Here is a 14,877-nt window from a genome sequence, read left to right on the forward strand (position 1 = left end):
CTTTCCCAATATCTCACACATTTGTTTCTCTCATCACTTGCTCTTGAACCTTTAACTGGATTTGTCAGAGGAGGAGGAGTTTGGATTTGATATCCCGCTTTATCACCACCCGAAGGAGTCTCAAAGCGGCTAACATTCTCCTTTCCCTTCCTCCGCCACAACAAACACTCTGTGAGGTGAGTGGGGCTGAGAGACTTCAGAGAAGTGTGACTAGCCCAAGATCACCCAGCAGCTGCATGTGGAGGAGCGGAGACAAATCTACCACTCTTAACCACTACACCACACTGGCTCTTTCTGCTTGCAAAACATTTGCTCTGTTATTGGGCTGTGCCACCCCAAGCCTATGGTGCACAATATTGCACCATCTAGCACTGAATAAATTGGGCTGTATCTGATATCCCACCACTTCCATGTTCAATGAGAACTGGAGAGTATTCTCCACCATCCTATTGAATGTGCCCCTGTTCCTCTACCATCTTCAGCAAGCAAAACACATACAGTGGTACTTCGGGTTACATACACTTCAGGTTACGTATGCTTCAGGTTACAGACTCCGCTAACCCAGAAATAGTACCTCGGGTTAAGAACTTTGCTTCAGGATGAGAACAGAAATCGCGGTGCGGCAGCAGGAGGCCCCATTAGCTAAAGTGGTGCTTCAGGTTAAGAACAGTTTCAGGTTAAGAACAGACCTCCGGAACGAATTAAGTACTTAACCCGAGGTATCACTGTACAGGCATTTGCTTACGTCCAGTTACAGAATATCATCATGGATTATATATCCTTTCAAACAAGGGTGCTTTCATCTCCGCTTCTGTAATTGGGCCACTCCAAAGCTGCTAGTGGAAGGTGGAAATGGCCTCATGTTCCTCCATCTCCCCCTGTGCAGGACTTAAGTTTGTATATACAGTAGGTATCCTAAACCATTTACTAGCTTTAGTTATCATCCATGTACTTAAATGATGGTGCTGCCAGTCTGATACACGGTAACATGAACAATGTCTCACTGGTCGGATGTCAACACTGCATGATCCATGATCTGGTGGGACACTTTTTCCCTTGAAAAATACTTTATTTGATATATTATGTCATGTGGATTCTCTTCACATGCAGCAAAATGACTGGGGAGTCTATTGCTGGCCAAGCTAAAGAAATTGTAGATGCCAAGCCACTTCTGTGCTGCATGCTTCCTTTTAACAGAGAAAGGAGCTGAGGAGAGTTGGACATGGGTGCCTGAAGGAGTGTGGTGCACCTTCAGGGAACTGCAGTCATATCCTACCTGCTTTTCCTGTTTCAGAACAGTAAAGACACCGAGGAAGGGTAGTGTTTTATGCTCTGCATGGCCAAAGCAGCCCAGAGGCCTTGGCTGTGTGGCTGCCAAACAGCTCTTGGCCTTTCTCCTGATTGTGGAGGTGGTGAGGTGGCAGGTATCCCCACTCAAAACTTTCCGCCTGTGCAGCTTTGAAGTTGGTAGGGAGACTGATCACTCTCTGTGGTGAGCAGAATGATTTGGGGTCCAGAAATGGCCTGGCGCTCTCCTACTTCCAAATGATGTGATTAGTATGTACTAGCTGCAAGTCCTGTCATTGTTTGGCATCTCTATTTTTAGATCTATGTGGTGTGAACAAAAGATGTTTGAATGTGTAAAGCTAGAAAGGGAACGAGAAGTGTTTGAAACTACATCTTTACCTGCAAAGGGAGGAAAGCTTTGTGAAATGTTAAGTTGAATTCAGAGGCAAGACTTTGTATACGTATATATTTTTTTAAAAGGGCGAGTGTCAGAAAATGTATCAAGGATGTTTATGAGTGTCTAGTATAAAAAGGCAATGCTGGTCTTTACTCTTGTTTCACAGGCAAGTGTAGTGCAGTTAGATGTTCCAGCATTTAAAGCTGTCTGATCACACATGAGTGGTTCTGAGGTAAAAGTTTTGTAATACACGTACTGTAACAGTTTTACTTTTGAGTTGCTGAACTGAGAAGGTATAGCAGACAACAAGATCCACAGTACCCACCAGCAAGCTGTTGTTGCCTCTTAAACACCCTACAGCCACCCTTTCTCCCTCCTCGTGAGGACTGAGGCTGAAGAATGTGCCAAAGGACAGCTTCACATTGGTAGGAGATGAGGAGCTTCCATTGGAGGACTTTTCAGCACCATGGAGTTAAGGAAGAGCTTTTCCAGGAGAGGGGGAAGCAGGAGTGTGCCAAGCTGTTTTAAGTCTTAGTGCAGGGGTCAGCAACCTTTTTCAGCTGTGGGCCGGTCCACTGTCCCTCAGACCTTGTGGGGGCCGGACTATATGGGGGGGGGGAATGAACGAATTCCTCTTCCCCACAAATAACCCAGAGATATATTTTAAATAAAAGGACACATTCTACTCATGTAAAAACACGCTGATTCCCAGACCGCCCGTGGGCCGGATTGAGAAGGCGGTTGGGCCACATCCGGTCCACAGGCCTTAGGTTGCCTACCTCTGTCTTAGTGCTTGCCATTTTAGAAACAGTATCCTGCTCTAAACCAGTGGCATTAACTTATTTATTCATTTGATTTCTTCTCAGTCCTACACCAGAAGGTCTCAACAATACAGGATTAAAATCAGTTAAAAGAATTTTCCACCAGAAGAATAGAGTGGGGGTACACACACACACACACAGACACCTATGTATCAGATGTCAAAGGCAAAGTTATAGAGCTACAGTCAAAATGCAGTCAGATGTGCCTCTACAGGAAGTGAATTCTGCAACTTAGGGGTTGCCCTCTCGCAGGGTGATGCCTCATGAACTTCTGTTAAGACCTCCTCTGCGTGTCTTCACACCAGAGAGGATTGGTACAGTCTTTGAGATATTGGGGACCACTTAAGGTTTTAAGAGGCCATTTCTGAACTGGCCTCAGAAATGAACTGGCAACCAATGGCGCTGTTCTAAAATGGGGGCTATGTAAGTAATTTGGCTGCTGCGTTTTAAACCTCCAAGGGCTGTCCCGGGTAGGGCGTGTTGCAGTAATCTAGTTACTGAGCAAAGACTAGGGTGGACAAATAATCTCTGCCCACAAGGAGGAGGTCTTGTTTTGTGTTGAGGATCTTTTTGCCCAAACAACAGCAAAACTTGCAGCTCTACTGCCAGTACTGTCCTCTATTAAGATTTACAAATAATAATAATAAATATATGCTGTATGTGTGGCCTATATTTAGAGTTGTCCCTTATATCTTGCCATGCTAAGAGATCGGAGTAAACTTAATGTATTCAGCTATTACTCATGTAGTGATCTTCGACATTAAGATTCTCATTTTAAATCTGGAATGTGCAGGTTGTAGATAATCTAGAAGGTTTTGGTTGTTGTTTTTTGGTGGAGGGAGCGAACCAAAAAGCCCTGAAAAAAATGTCATTGCTCCCATGCAGAAGAGAACCACCTCCAAGCGCTGTATAAATAGATGGTCTGAACCACAAAGCACTTCCACACCCGTTCCCAGCACGCTAGATGAGCGTCCCTCCACGTAATCCCAATAAATTATAACTTTGAAACCGGTAACAGATGTCTAGGCCGGCAGAGCTTCAAAGACATTTCTTTCTCAACTGCAGGCTGGAAAGATGCATTTGTGAAGCATGAGGAACAATTGTCTTCTGCTTGGGACTAGAAGTCTTAATCGGCTGCAGCTTCTTGCATGTCGAGTGTCTCTTGGCAATATATGTAACAAGGTTGAGCTTGCAGATGGATTATATTTATGCCAAATCCAAGTGGTATTTGTGGCCTTGTATAAGAATGACAGCGAAGGTTGTAGTCGGCTGGCTGTAATTTAAGCCAGGCGCAGGTGTTTGTAAACATGTGCCATCTAGGATTCCTGTAGAAATCTGAAGAATGGGGGTAGCTAGGATAGAATCTGCATTAAAGAGCTCAGAAGGAATTCCCAAGGATGTATGTTCCCTCCTGCTTTGGGGGTAGCAGGGAGGAAGGAATTTTGTCCCTGCTAGCAGCTCAGAATTATGGAGTGCCAAAGTCGCTTGATTGGGTTTCTAATTCTGTCACCAGAACATTTTGACCACATCCACACCATACATTTAAAACAAACTCATTCCACTTCTAAGAGTCATGGCTCCCCCCGCCCCAAAATATAGAGATGGACAGTGTTCTCAGAGCTACCAACATGAGTTTGACCAAACTTTGGGAGGCAGTGGAAGACAGGAGTGCCTGGTGTGCTCTGGTCCGTGGGGCCACGAAGAGTTGGACATGACTAAACAACAACAAATGAAATGTTTCTAAGAGCCTGAGGATTTATTACTTGGTTTGCATGACTTGAGAAGCCAAACTATGGCTTTACAGGGCCCAGACAAGCTTGTAGACCACTTTGCAGCTCAACAGCAAGCCCAGGTTCGAACAGCACGCCAAGTGAAACCTTGGCTTTGCTGAGTGTGGCAGAGACCACAGGACCAGGGAAGGAGCACAGAGGCTGCAGCCTCCCCTGGGAGTCCCACATGGTCCCAGGAAGCTTACATTGTTGTAAGAATCTAGGCCAATGTATAGACCTGTGAAAAAGGGCTCCATTCTAAATCGTGTACACAGCAAGGATTAGACTTTATCCCAGAGCATCATGGATCTAACAGCCTGGATTTTCTTCTTTCAAATGTGAAACAAGTAAACTTTATGTATAATTTAATCGCCCCAATGAGCGATTTTGTATGTCGCTTTGGGTTGCCTTGGGCAAGATAAAGTGACTTAGCAGATTTTAATAATAATTTTATCCTGCTTTTCATGCTCTACCTGCTTCTTTCTGTAACAAGTTTTGATTGCTTTGTTCTTACAGAAGAAAATGCAGAAATTATGCTTGATGTGTCCTTAGCGTACCGTGACGACATGAGCGAGGAGTGGGTAGAAATGGCACACGAAGTTGAGACCCGAAAGCTAAAATGTAAATTTGGAGCTCCAAAAGTAGGTTCCTTCTGGTTCTTGTTGGATATCGCTAGGATTTTCGGGTTGTTGTTTTTTTTAAAAAAAAAGTATTGTTCCCAAAAGACTTTATGTAACTTTTGCTTTCAAAAACATGCAACACTTAGGTTCTTTCCCCACATTTTTACAAAGTTCTATATAACACTTGGTTGTAATAAAACCTCAAATTGGTTTACAAAGAAAGAATAAAACAATAAAAAATATCAGTAAAAACAAAGAGCTATTTAAAATGTTCAAAAAACAATTTAAAGTCAGCGATAAGCTGTTCCAGGAGCCTGCCTGCACAGTATCTGTTAGAGAAAATCTTCTTGAACCTGCTAGTGTAAGAGCTTTGGAAAGGCAGGTATTCCCTTGATGTCAAGATATGTGTTCATCAGGCTGTAAAATAGGATATTTGCTAAAGATAACTGCTGTCCCCATGGGATTGTGCTTTGGCTTTCCAGTATGATCTTTAGGTCTCCCATCTCAGACAAAATGGGGTTTGGAGAACATCTCTTGTGAGCACACAAGGTCTACCTCCATTGCCTGGGAGACTTTACTCTGTCCATAAGTTATGAACAAGTTCTCCCACTACGTCATGGTTTACGTAGTAAATAGCAGAACAGTTTGCAGCAAAATCAGCAAAGGATTATTATTATTATTATTATAAACTGTTTGCATGATGCTTTTTTTTCAACCACGGCTTACAACATCCTACACTCCTTTTGGATGTGGCATTGGACTTCCCATTTATTGAATGTATTGTTTTCACAGATGTTCATGATTCCCCCCCCCCCCAAGTAGGAACGGCAAGGATATTTTCCCCATCAGTAGTTGTACCAGCTGATTTTTGAACCTTTAGTTACCATTTGTGGAAGGCAAAATTACTGAGGGGAAAGTATTAGTTAAATGTATTTCTATTACTTTTCACGCATCCTAAGCCTAAGCTAATGATATGGGAAGAGCAGGGGGTGGGTTGTGTGTTTTTTTAAAGAAACATCTCCGTCTCTCGTTACCCTCCTGAGCCAAAATAACCTGCCATTTTACAAAACGTAGGCATTTTTAAGAGCACTTGAAAAACCAGTGCTGACGGTTGTCTCTTTCCCTCTCCTGGTCTTCCAATAGACTATAGAGAATGAAGGCAAGTTCTATGACTGTGAGGTGCTTCCATTCATGGAGATTGGAACTGTTGCTCACAAATTCTACCTGATCAATATCCGTCTACCTGTGAATGAAAGGGAACGCATCAATGTGGGAATTGGAGAAATCAAAGATATCAGTCTAGTGGTAAGTGTTCCCTTCAAACTTAAAAGCAACTGTAATTGCTAGGGTGTCAAAACGTATTTTGTATGGGATAGCCTTTGGAAGGTGGAGACTCTTAACTTCTGATTTGTTGAATGGAATAAGATAGGAACATTAGAAAGATGGCATACCACACCCATCATAATGGGCAACCCTGCCAAGATACCTCCCAAGAATTTTTGTGCCAGCTTTCTTTTTTTTTAAAAAAAAGTGTGTAAATCAGTCATGCACGTTGCTCTGTTCTAGGGAATTTTGGGTAAGTTAACAACAAAGTGAGCATGTAATAATCCTGTTTATACACCTCCGAAATCCTTATGTAATAATTCTGCTCATGCAAGTAAAGCAGTTTCCCTCCCACCTCGCTTTTAACCTCCTGTTAACTAATTTAACTGTAAACGGATCAAGAAGCCAGAGTTGTCAACCAACAGACTAATAGTTCATTAGTCAACAGGCTAATGAATTAACTTTCTGGGATGTTTTGATTCTGCTTAAAGATTCTTTTTCATGTTAAAACGGGCATTCAAGAGAACTAAGCCACAGTTTTCTAGTATGAATGAAATAAGCACAGATGTGGCTTCCTGAATCTTGCTTTAAGAAAGACCAGATTACCAAAAATATGAATCCTTTGCTCTCTACAAGGAGTGCATGAAGTTAACAGCTTCTTCAAAATGAAGTGATGGTGTATAATTAGGCAGTTTGTGTGGAATGCTGTCCCTCCTCAGAGCCTCATTGTTCCCTGGGGATTTCTCCCTCTGTCATTGCTCCAGCTATTATCCTCCCCTTCCCCCACTGCATTAACTAGCTTGTCACTTGCTGTGCTAGGAATGGGTCTCTTGATTGCCAGCAATTCCGCCTGGCCACCAGCCTTTGCCTGTCACATGCCGTCTGCCTTTGGGTGAAAGTGTGTGAATTCCACTGGAGAAACAGGTCTCTGGAGGAACTAAAGCAGGGGGGGTGGGGAAGGGATATTGAGAAAAATAGGTATACCGGGACTGGATTACAACTGAGGGTCTTAAGTATGGGTCTCATTTTGATCATCTTGTTAGGACTATCTGATATGGAAGCTAATATTCCCCCCCCATAAAAAATTATTGATGTTTTTCATAATACAATACAATAAAAAGCTAATCTAAATTGAAAGAAAGAAAATCAAAATGCAAAGTCTTCTCTCAAAGGTAGATCTTGAACTCTTGTCTCACACAGAAAGGGGTGGGCTCGCCAAGCTCCTCCTGGGAGCTTTCTTTTCTTCTCCCAGCCTCTCTCCTCCCACCCCAGTATCTTCCCTTTCCTGCCTCTCACACACAGGGTCTTTCACCAGCCAGCCATTACCTTCATGTGTGTACAATTCCCTCAGTGACTCAGAGTAGACACACACACACGGAAAAGAGAAGAAAGAAGATAAAAACAATGTAAGAATGAAAGAAGAAAACAAAGAGAGAAACTACTTCCGATTCTTCGTCGGTTACATATAAAAAGATTATTCAAAATATTTGCTCCAGGACGAAGTTAATCTGTTTGTTACAATATTTTCATGATTAAGCGGCTAATTGAAGAACTTGCTTCATGTGCTCGGTTTCTTCGCAGGGCTTTCTTCCTTCCCCAAATATAGTTGTTACTTGAGCTTCACGATGTTTGTTGCAAGGTGTTGTAGTTAATGTCAAATGGATCTTAATGTTGGGAAAGTGAAGAAAGGCAGCGTTTTCAATTTGCTCTCTCTTCTCCAGGGTATCCATCAGAACGGAGGGTTTACAAAGGTGTGGTTTGCGATGAAAACCTTCCTTACTCCGAGCATCTTCATCATCATGATTTGGTACTGGAGGCGGATCATGATGATGACGCGACCACCTGTACTCCTGGAAAAGTGAGTAAAGATAGATGACACAGGTGTAGCCTCCTGAGTCTTGCTTTAAGGAGGAATCCTATTACCAAAGCTATGAATCCTTTGCTCTCTACAAAGAGTGCATTAAGTTATAGCTTCTTTGAAAAGCAGTCGGGTGGCCAGTGTATAATTAGAGAGTGTGTGTGGAATGTTGTCTCTGCTCAGAGCTCTCCTCCTTCCGTTCGGATTCCCCCCTCTGGCATTTCTCCTTCCCCATCCCCAACACTGCATTATTAAATCCCTCACAAATTTTTCATTGGGGTGAATGCAGCAGCAGTTTCTCTGAAAGGGAGCACTGAAAGCACCATTGTTGTTGTTGTTGTTGTTTTCCAGAGTTATCTTTGCTCTTGGGATCTCTATGACCTTCATAAATATTCCAGTAGAGTGGTTTTCTATTGGATTTGACTGGACGTGGATGTTGCTATTTGGAGACATTCGCCAAGGAATCTTCTACGCTATGCTTTTGTCCTTTTGGATCATCTTCTGTGGAGAGCATATGATGGTGGGTATGATCGTTTCTGGGCATAATACTCTCTCTCTCTCTGTGTGTGTGTGTGTGTGTGTGTGTGTGTGTGTGTGTTATTGGCAATGGAGAAAGTATTTTAAGAGGGTTTTCTTCCCCCTTTCTGCAGAATAAAGGCAGGCAATCAGAAACATAGGATGAATGTATGAGGGGGTTTTTAGTTCATGGATTTGAAGCAGATGAGAAGGTAATTCTGTAAGTCGTATCAGGTGGGCAGAGCAATCCTAACCCTGGCCTGGCAGCAGCAGGGCGTGATGGAGCCACATGGCTTCCACCACATCCAAAGCCCCGCTGCTAATGATGTCTGGGATAAGGGGCTGGTAGAAACCCTGCTTCATTCTGCACTATCCTGGAACTGGGGTGGCAATCGGGGTCCAAATTGCACTAGATGCCATCAGAAATGGATCCTGGGTCATCTCAGTCCCCACTCTCAGAGATGGTGTCAAGGAACTAGCACTGTTTTGAAGTGTGCTTCAGTAATACTTACTCTTCACCTGCTTGAGTAGCACATTGGTTACACAGGTTAAATCATTATTATTGTTTCTTTCCTACTGGTTATCTCCCACTTCAACTACTTCAATGCGCTCTACATGGGGCTACCTTTGAAGGTGACACGGAAAATACAACTAAATCCAGAATGCAGCAGCTAGACTGGTGACTGGGAGTGGCTGCCGAGCCCACATAATACCAGTCCTGAAAGACCTACATTGGCTCCCAGTACGTTTCTGAGCACAAATTCAAAGTGTTGGTGCTGACCTTTAAAGCCCTAAACAGCTTTGGCTCAGTATACCTGAACGAGCGTCTCCTCCCCCATCATACACTGAGATCCAGTGCCGAGGGCCTTCTGGCAGTTCCCTCCCTGCGAGAAGTGAAGCTGCAGGGAACCAGGCAGAGGGCCTTCTTGCTGGTGGTGCCTGCCTTGTGGAATGCCCTCCCATCAGATGTCAAGGAAAAACAACTATCTGACTTTTAGAAGACATCTGAAGGCAGCCCTGTTTAGGGAAGTTTTTGATGTTTTATCTCTTCTTCTTCTTCTTCTTCCTGTATTATTATTATTCTGTTGGTAGCCGCCCAGATGGGCAGGGTGTAAATAATAAATTATTGTTATTCCTACTACCCATTTGCAAATCATTCTGTTGTCTCCTAATTTTATTTTTAGGATCAGAGTGAACGAAATCATTTCTCTGCTTACTGGAAACAAGTTGGACCAATAGCTGTGGGCGCCTTCTGCCTCTTTGTCTTTGACATGTGTGAGAGGTAACTGGAGACTTTTTATTTTTAAGAGGGTTCACATAATCTTAATGTGTTTGGTTTTAGGTTTTTTTTTTTTTTTTGTTCTAAAAAGCGGCTTATGATAATAAGAAAATTATTAATGCCAGAACACTTTTCCAGCTGCAAATGTTCTTTGAAATCTTCCAATATATAGAGTTAAGCTTTGCTTGCATGAAACCAACAGAGCTCTCCTTGAGCAATGCTCTGCCTCTGGTCCTTTCAGATCCCAAGGGGAATTGCTGCCTTATTGTATACTTTGCCATGTGTAATTTAATCTGCTTGTTCCTTTCAATTTCCAGAGGGGTACAATTAAAAAATCCGTTCTACAGTATCTGGACCACAGATGTTGGCACTGAACTGGCTGTATCCTTTCGCTGTTCGCATCAACAAAAATTGTGTGTTTTGCTTGTCATAGGGTATTGGGAAAGGGGCTGCATTTTCTTCAAGGACTTTCTGAACATACTGAAAAACCTGTTGACATGGCCAAACTGATAGGAACTTTTCACATAAATATTATGGACCACCTCTGGTATCCTTTGAATGTATTTCATGAATTTGGCAATTGATTTGATGATGATTCTCCTGTAGAGGCTCCTTTCTGTGGGGATGTTACTAGAACAAGAAACAAGCATGTTGTTGGTTGTCTACCCAGCTAGCTAGTTGGAGGACACAAAAGTGACTAGACTTATCAAGCTACAAGGGCGGTGATAAAAGTTGAATGGCTTTGCTGTGCTTTTAAGCTTGCAGGCTGAATCAGGAACAGGTAAACTTCAGGCTTGTGGAATCCACTTGCTTTTGGGGTGGGGGTACAGTGGTACCTCGGGTTAAGAACTTAATTCGTTCTGGAGGTCCATTCTTAAACTGAAACTGTTCTTAACCTGAGGTACCACTTTAGCTAATGGAGCCTCCCACTGCCACTGCACTGCCGGAGCACAATTTCTGTTCTCATCCTGAAGCAAAGTTCTTAACCCAAGGTACTATTTCTGGGTTAGCATAGTCTGTAACCTGAAGCGTCTGTAAGCTGAAGTTTATGTAACCTGAGGTACCACGGTATTCTTGTTTGGGTTATTTTTGCTTGAACCTTAAGGTTTGCCAACCATACCTGCTCAAGAGAGCAGACATACACTGAGAGTTAAGGGCCAGGTCACATTCTCAGCCCAGCAATCTTGTTTCTAGCACAAGACGGTGGCGCTGGGGTCTAAACCGCTGAGCCTCTTGGGCTTTCTGATCAGAAGGTTGGCAGTTCCAATCCGTGGGACAGGGTCAGCTCCCATTGCTCTGTCCTGGCTTCTGTCACCTAGCAGTTCGAAAGCATACTAACGCAAGTAGATAAATAGGTACCACTACTGTGGGAAAGTAAAGGACATTTCCATGTGCTCTGGCTTCTGTCACAGTGCCCCATTGTGCCAGAAGCAGTTTAGCCATGTTGGCCACATGAACCGGAAAGCTGAGCACCGCAACCCATAGTCGCCTTTGACTGGACTTAACTGTCTAGGGGTCATTTACCTTTACCTGTTGTAGTACAACAGCAGAAATCCACTCCTGGTTTTCCCTACCGTGCCTTTTGTTTATGCAGCTGAACTTTTTGTGAATCAGGCTTGTTGTTACTAAGCAATTGGGAGTCGGGGCCAATCTGCTGGAAATTTCCCTGAGTTCTTCTGGATCTCCTTTCATCCTCATCCTGCTGTAAACTTGTCTTTGTGTACCTCCCCTCCTGTTTTTACATTTTAAAATATTTTGTTTTTCTGGCATGCCTGTGAACCTAAAAACATTTCTGCTGAGCTTGCTCGTTTTTGGAAACCACATGCCTGGGCCAGAAGCACTTTCAAAGGGTCGCTAAATTCTTACACGGCTAATGTTCTGCTCTGGCTGCATTGCACCTCTCCATGCAGCAGGCCTTTCCTTAAGATTGCAAGGTGGCTGCTGCTTCTGAGCATCTTCTCTGTGTTCCAGCACAATAGAGCTGACAATACCAGCTGAGGTTGTTTTAGCCTTCTGACGTTTTCAATATTTTATCCCACATTGATGCCTTGTCAAGAGCCAAGGGGAACAGTAACAGCACATCAGGTCTGGGACTTCTTGTATGCTCTGCCTCATTTTTACACGTATAGTAAATGGAGCACACACACACACCCCCCCGCTTATCCTTAAGAACAGAGCCATGTTGTGTTAACTTCCCAAAGCCAACTGAATTGCCCATTGTTGCTGTCTCCGCCTCGTGTTTTACTGTGTGTATGTCAAGCAACTTAACTTTACTGCTCAGATGGCATTTATTATCGTTGCCGGAATATGCCTCTGCCTCTACTTCTTGTTCCTGTGTTTCATGGTGTTTCAAGTGTTCAGAAATATCAGTGGCAAGCAATCCAGCCTCCCAGCAATGAGCAAAGTGCGCAGGCTTCACTATGAGGTAAGGAGCCTGAGCAGGAATGTCTTCTTTTTAAAAGGCCACTTTGCATCAATATTCTGATCAGGTTACTAGTGAATTGTAACCAAAGAGCGGAGCTTGTTTTGCCACTAACAAGAGCTTCGCGGGAAGAAGATACAGGATGGTTTTAACAGTGCCAAGTCTGGACCTGGTTGAAAAACCACTGTCCTGGACATTGCTGAAGGCATTATTCTCCACACACACCACAAAAAAAACCCACCTGATTACACAGAAACTACAATCCTGGGATTCCGCAAAGCAGAATTTCACAAAGAGAAGAGTTGCAGTGGCGAATAAGCTTTCCCAGTGAGTGATTTCCATTGTGCTGCAGCCGCTGCTCAAGCAATTGTCCCGGGAGCCCCTTCCCCTTCCTTCATTCCTTGGCCATGCTTCTCAAGCTTTGCATTGGTAGCGGCTGGTAGGGCAGTGTGGGAGCTCAGTGTGATGCCTTCCCAGTGTGTGTGCCACTGCCTGTTGTGGAGCAGGGGGGCAGCAGGTAGCGCAGTGCAGTCACAGCAGAACCATTTGGCTGCTCCCCGCTAGCTCACCTGCCCTCCTTTATTGGTAACGGGCAGCAGCAGTGCGCGGCATTGGGAAGCCAGGGAAGCCACACTGCCCTGCCCTGTGCTGGGTGAAAGGTCCAGCACTTGCCGTGGTAATCTTCTATCCCTCTCTTCTCACCCCCCATCGAGATGCTGCCAGGCAGCAAGGGTTAAACATGCTGTATGTTGAATGCTCACCAAGCCAAAGCTTTAAGGGTGGCAAGCAAAACAAAGGCTTATCCCATCAGAAGAGATCAGGATATTGACAGCAAAGTTCTTTGAGACTAAAGGTGCTGACCTGACTGTCTCACTCTTGCTTGCTTTCCCAGTAATCTTTGAAGCTATATTTGAAGCTATATTCCCCCTAAACACACACTTGTTATGTTTCTTTGTCTCCCTAGGGGCTGATTTTCAGATTCAAGTTCTTGATGCTAATCACATTAGCTTGTGCAGCCATGACCATAATATTTTTCATTGTCAGTCAGGTGAGTATCCTAAAAATGACTTTCCACAGAGGTGTTCCCCCCCAAAAAAAATTTTCTACGTGGTGGTTGGGCTGTGGCCTTTTAAAACCCGCTGGAGAAACTTTATGGTGCTTTTGGGTAAGGGCTTTCATCTGGTCCTTCACTAATTACCTGTTGGAATCAACAAATAACCTTTGCATTCAGGATTGGGGTCGCTTATTCTTCCGAGACAAGACTGTGTGCATTTCCCCCCCGGATTTGGAGCTTTAACCATGTAGCGGAGATGTTGGAGAGCATGGGCGAATGGGGCCCAGAAGTGTTCCCCTATGAAACATTTACCCACACTGCATTGCTTCCAGGGGCAGCACAACGCATTGTGCCACCTGAAATGGGGCCCCTACATCTCCTCCTGCCCCCAGCTGGCAAAACTGGGGGTACTCCACTCTTCTCCACCTGCTTGCTTGCTGCTGACAAAGCACAGATGCTCCCTTACTAAGAAACGGCTCCTTCTTCCAAGTGACACACTGCAGCCAATGTCACCCGGAAAGCGCCAGTGCCTCTGCTGCTTTGCTGCAGTGGCGATAAATTACAGTTTGAAACGCCGTTAAGGGAATTTTAAACTGTAACATGCCATTGGCTGTGCTGCAGATGATGTCACCTGCCGTTTGTTAAGGGTGCTGAAAGTTGTTTGAAGACCTTTCCTTTTCCCTTCACACAGCTACAATTCCCATAATTCCCTGGGAAGAAGGATTGACCGTCAGCAAAAATTTTCAGCAGGAGGCCAGTCCACTGTCCCTCAGACCTTGTGGGGGGCGGGGCGGTAGACTATATTTTGAAAATAAAAATAAAAATGAACAAATTCCTATGCCCTATAAATGCATTTTAAATAAAAGATGCATTTTAAATAAAAGGACACATTCTACTCATGTAAAAACGGGTTGATTCCCGGACCATCCACGGGCCAGATTTAGAAGGCGATTGGGCCAGATCCGGCCCCCGGGCCTTAGTTTGCCTACCCATGGTTAAGACACTCTTAAGAAGTGTAGTTCTGTGAGGGGAATTGAAGTCTCCTAACAACTAGCTATCATGTGAGTGTGGTTGTAGTGCGTGGCCAGCTCTGCAGGTGTCAAATGGTGCATACAATTCCACCGCCTGAGCCACGTGGCCCATCATGGTTCAAGATAGGATTGGCCATGTTTCCTTTTCTTCTAGTCATTGTATGTAGAGAAAGCAAACCAGTAAGCTCACGCCTAGGAATGAGGAATCTGGAAAAGGAATGGGAGTTGCGATTTCCAACACAGAAAGGGCCGTTTCTCTAAGGGTGTGGTTGGGATTCGGTTGTTTTTCCTGCTTGCTCTGTTCCTCACTTGGTTTTACCTTCTCTTTCTCCTGGGTAGGTGACTGAAGGCAGCTGGAAATGGGGCGACTACACCGTCCAAGTGAACAGTGCCTTTTTCACAGGGATCTACGGGATGTGGAATCTTTACGTCTTTGCTCTGATGTTCTTGTATGCTCCCTCACACAAAAACTACGTTGAAGAGCAATCGAACGGTGGGCT

General features: G+C 44.2%; 1 protein-coding gene across 1 annotated transcript in view; it reads left to right on the plus strand.

The window, feature by feature from the left end:
• Positions 1-14,877, plus strand: part of WLS (Wnt ligand secretion mediator) — a 38,453-nt gene that overhangs the window by 21,551 nt on the left and 2,025 nt on the right. The window contains exons 3-11 of the mRNA XM_053392102.1: positions 4,791-4,915; positions 6,038-6,199; positions 7,939-8,075; positions 8,427-8,595; positions 9,776-9,873; positions 10,188-10,251; positions 12,152-12,295; positions 13,257-13,340; positions 14,717-14,870. Of these exons, the coding sequence (XP_053248077.1) occupies positions 4,791-4,915; positions 6,038-6,199; positions 7,939-8,075; positions 8,427-8,595; positions 9,776-9,873; positions 10,188-10,251; positions 12,152-12,295; positions 13,257-13,340; positions 14,717-14,870 (1,137 nt within the window). The remainder of the gene's footprint in view (positions 1-4,790; positions 4,916-6,037; positions 6,200-7,938; positions 8,076-8,426; positions 8,596-9,775; positions 9,874-10,187; positions 10,252-12,151; positions 12,296-13,256; positions 13,341-14,716; positions 14,871-14,877) is intronic.

Source organism: Podarcis raffonei, chromosome 6, assembly GCF_027172205.1.
Source record: "Podarcis raffonei isolate rPodRaf1 chromosome 6, rPodRaf1.pri, whole genome shotgun sequence".
Lineage (NCBI taxonomy): Eukaryota > Metazoa > Chordata > Lepidosauria > Squamata > Lacertidae > Podarcis > Podarcis raffonei.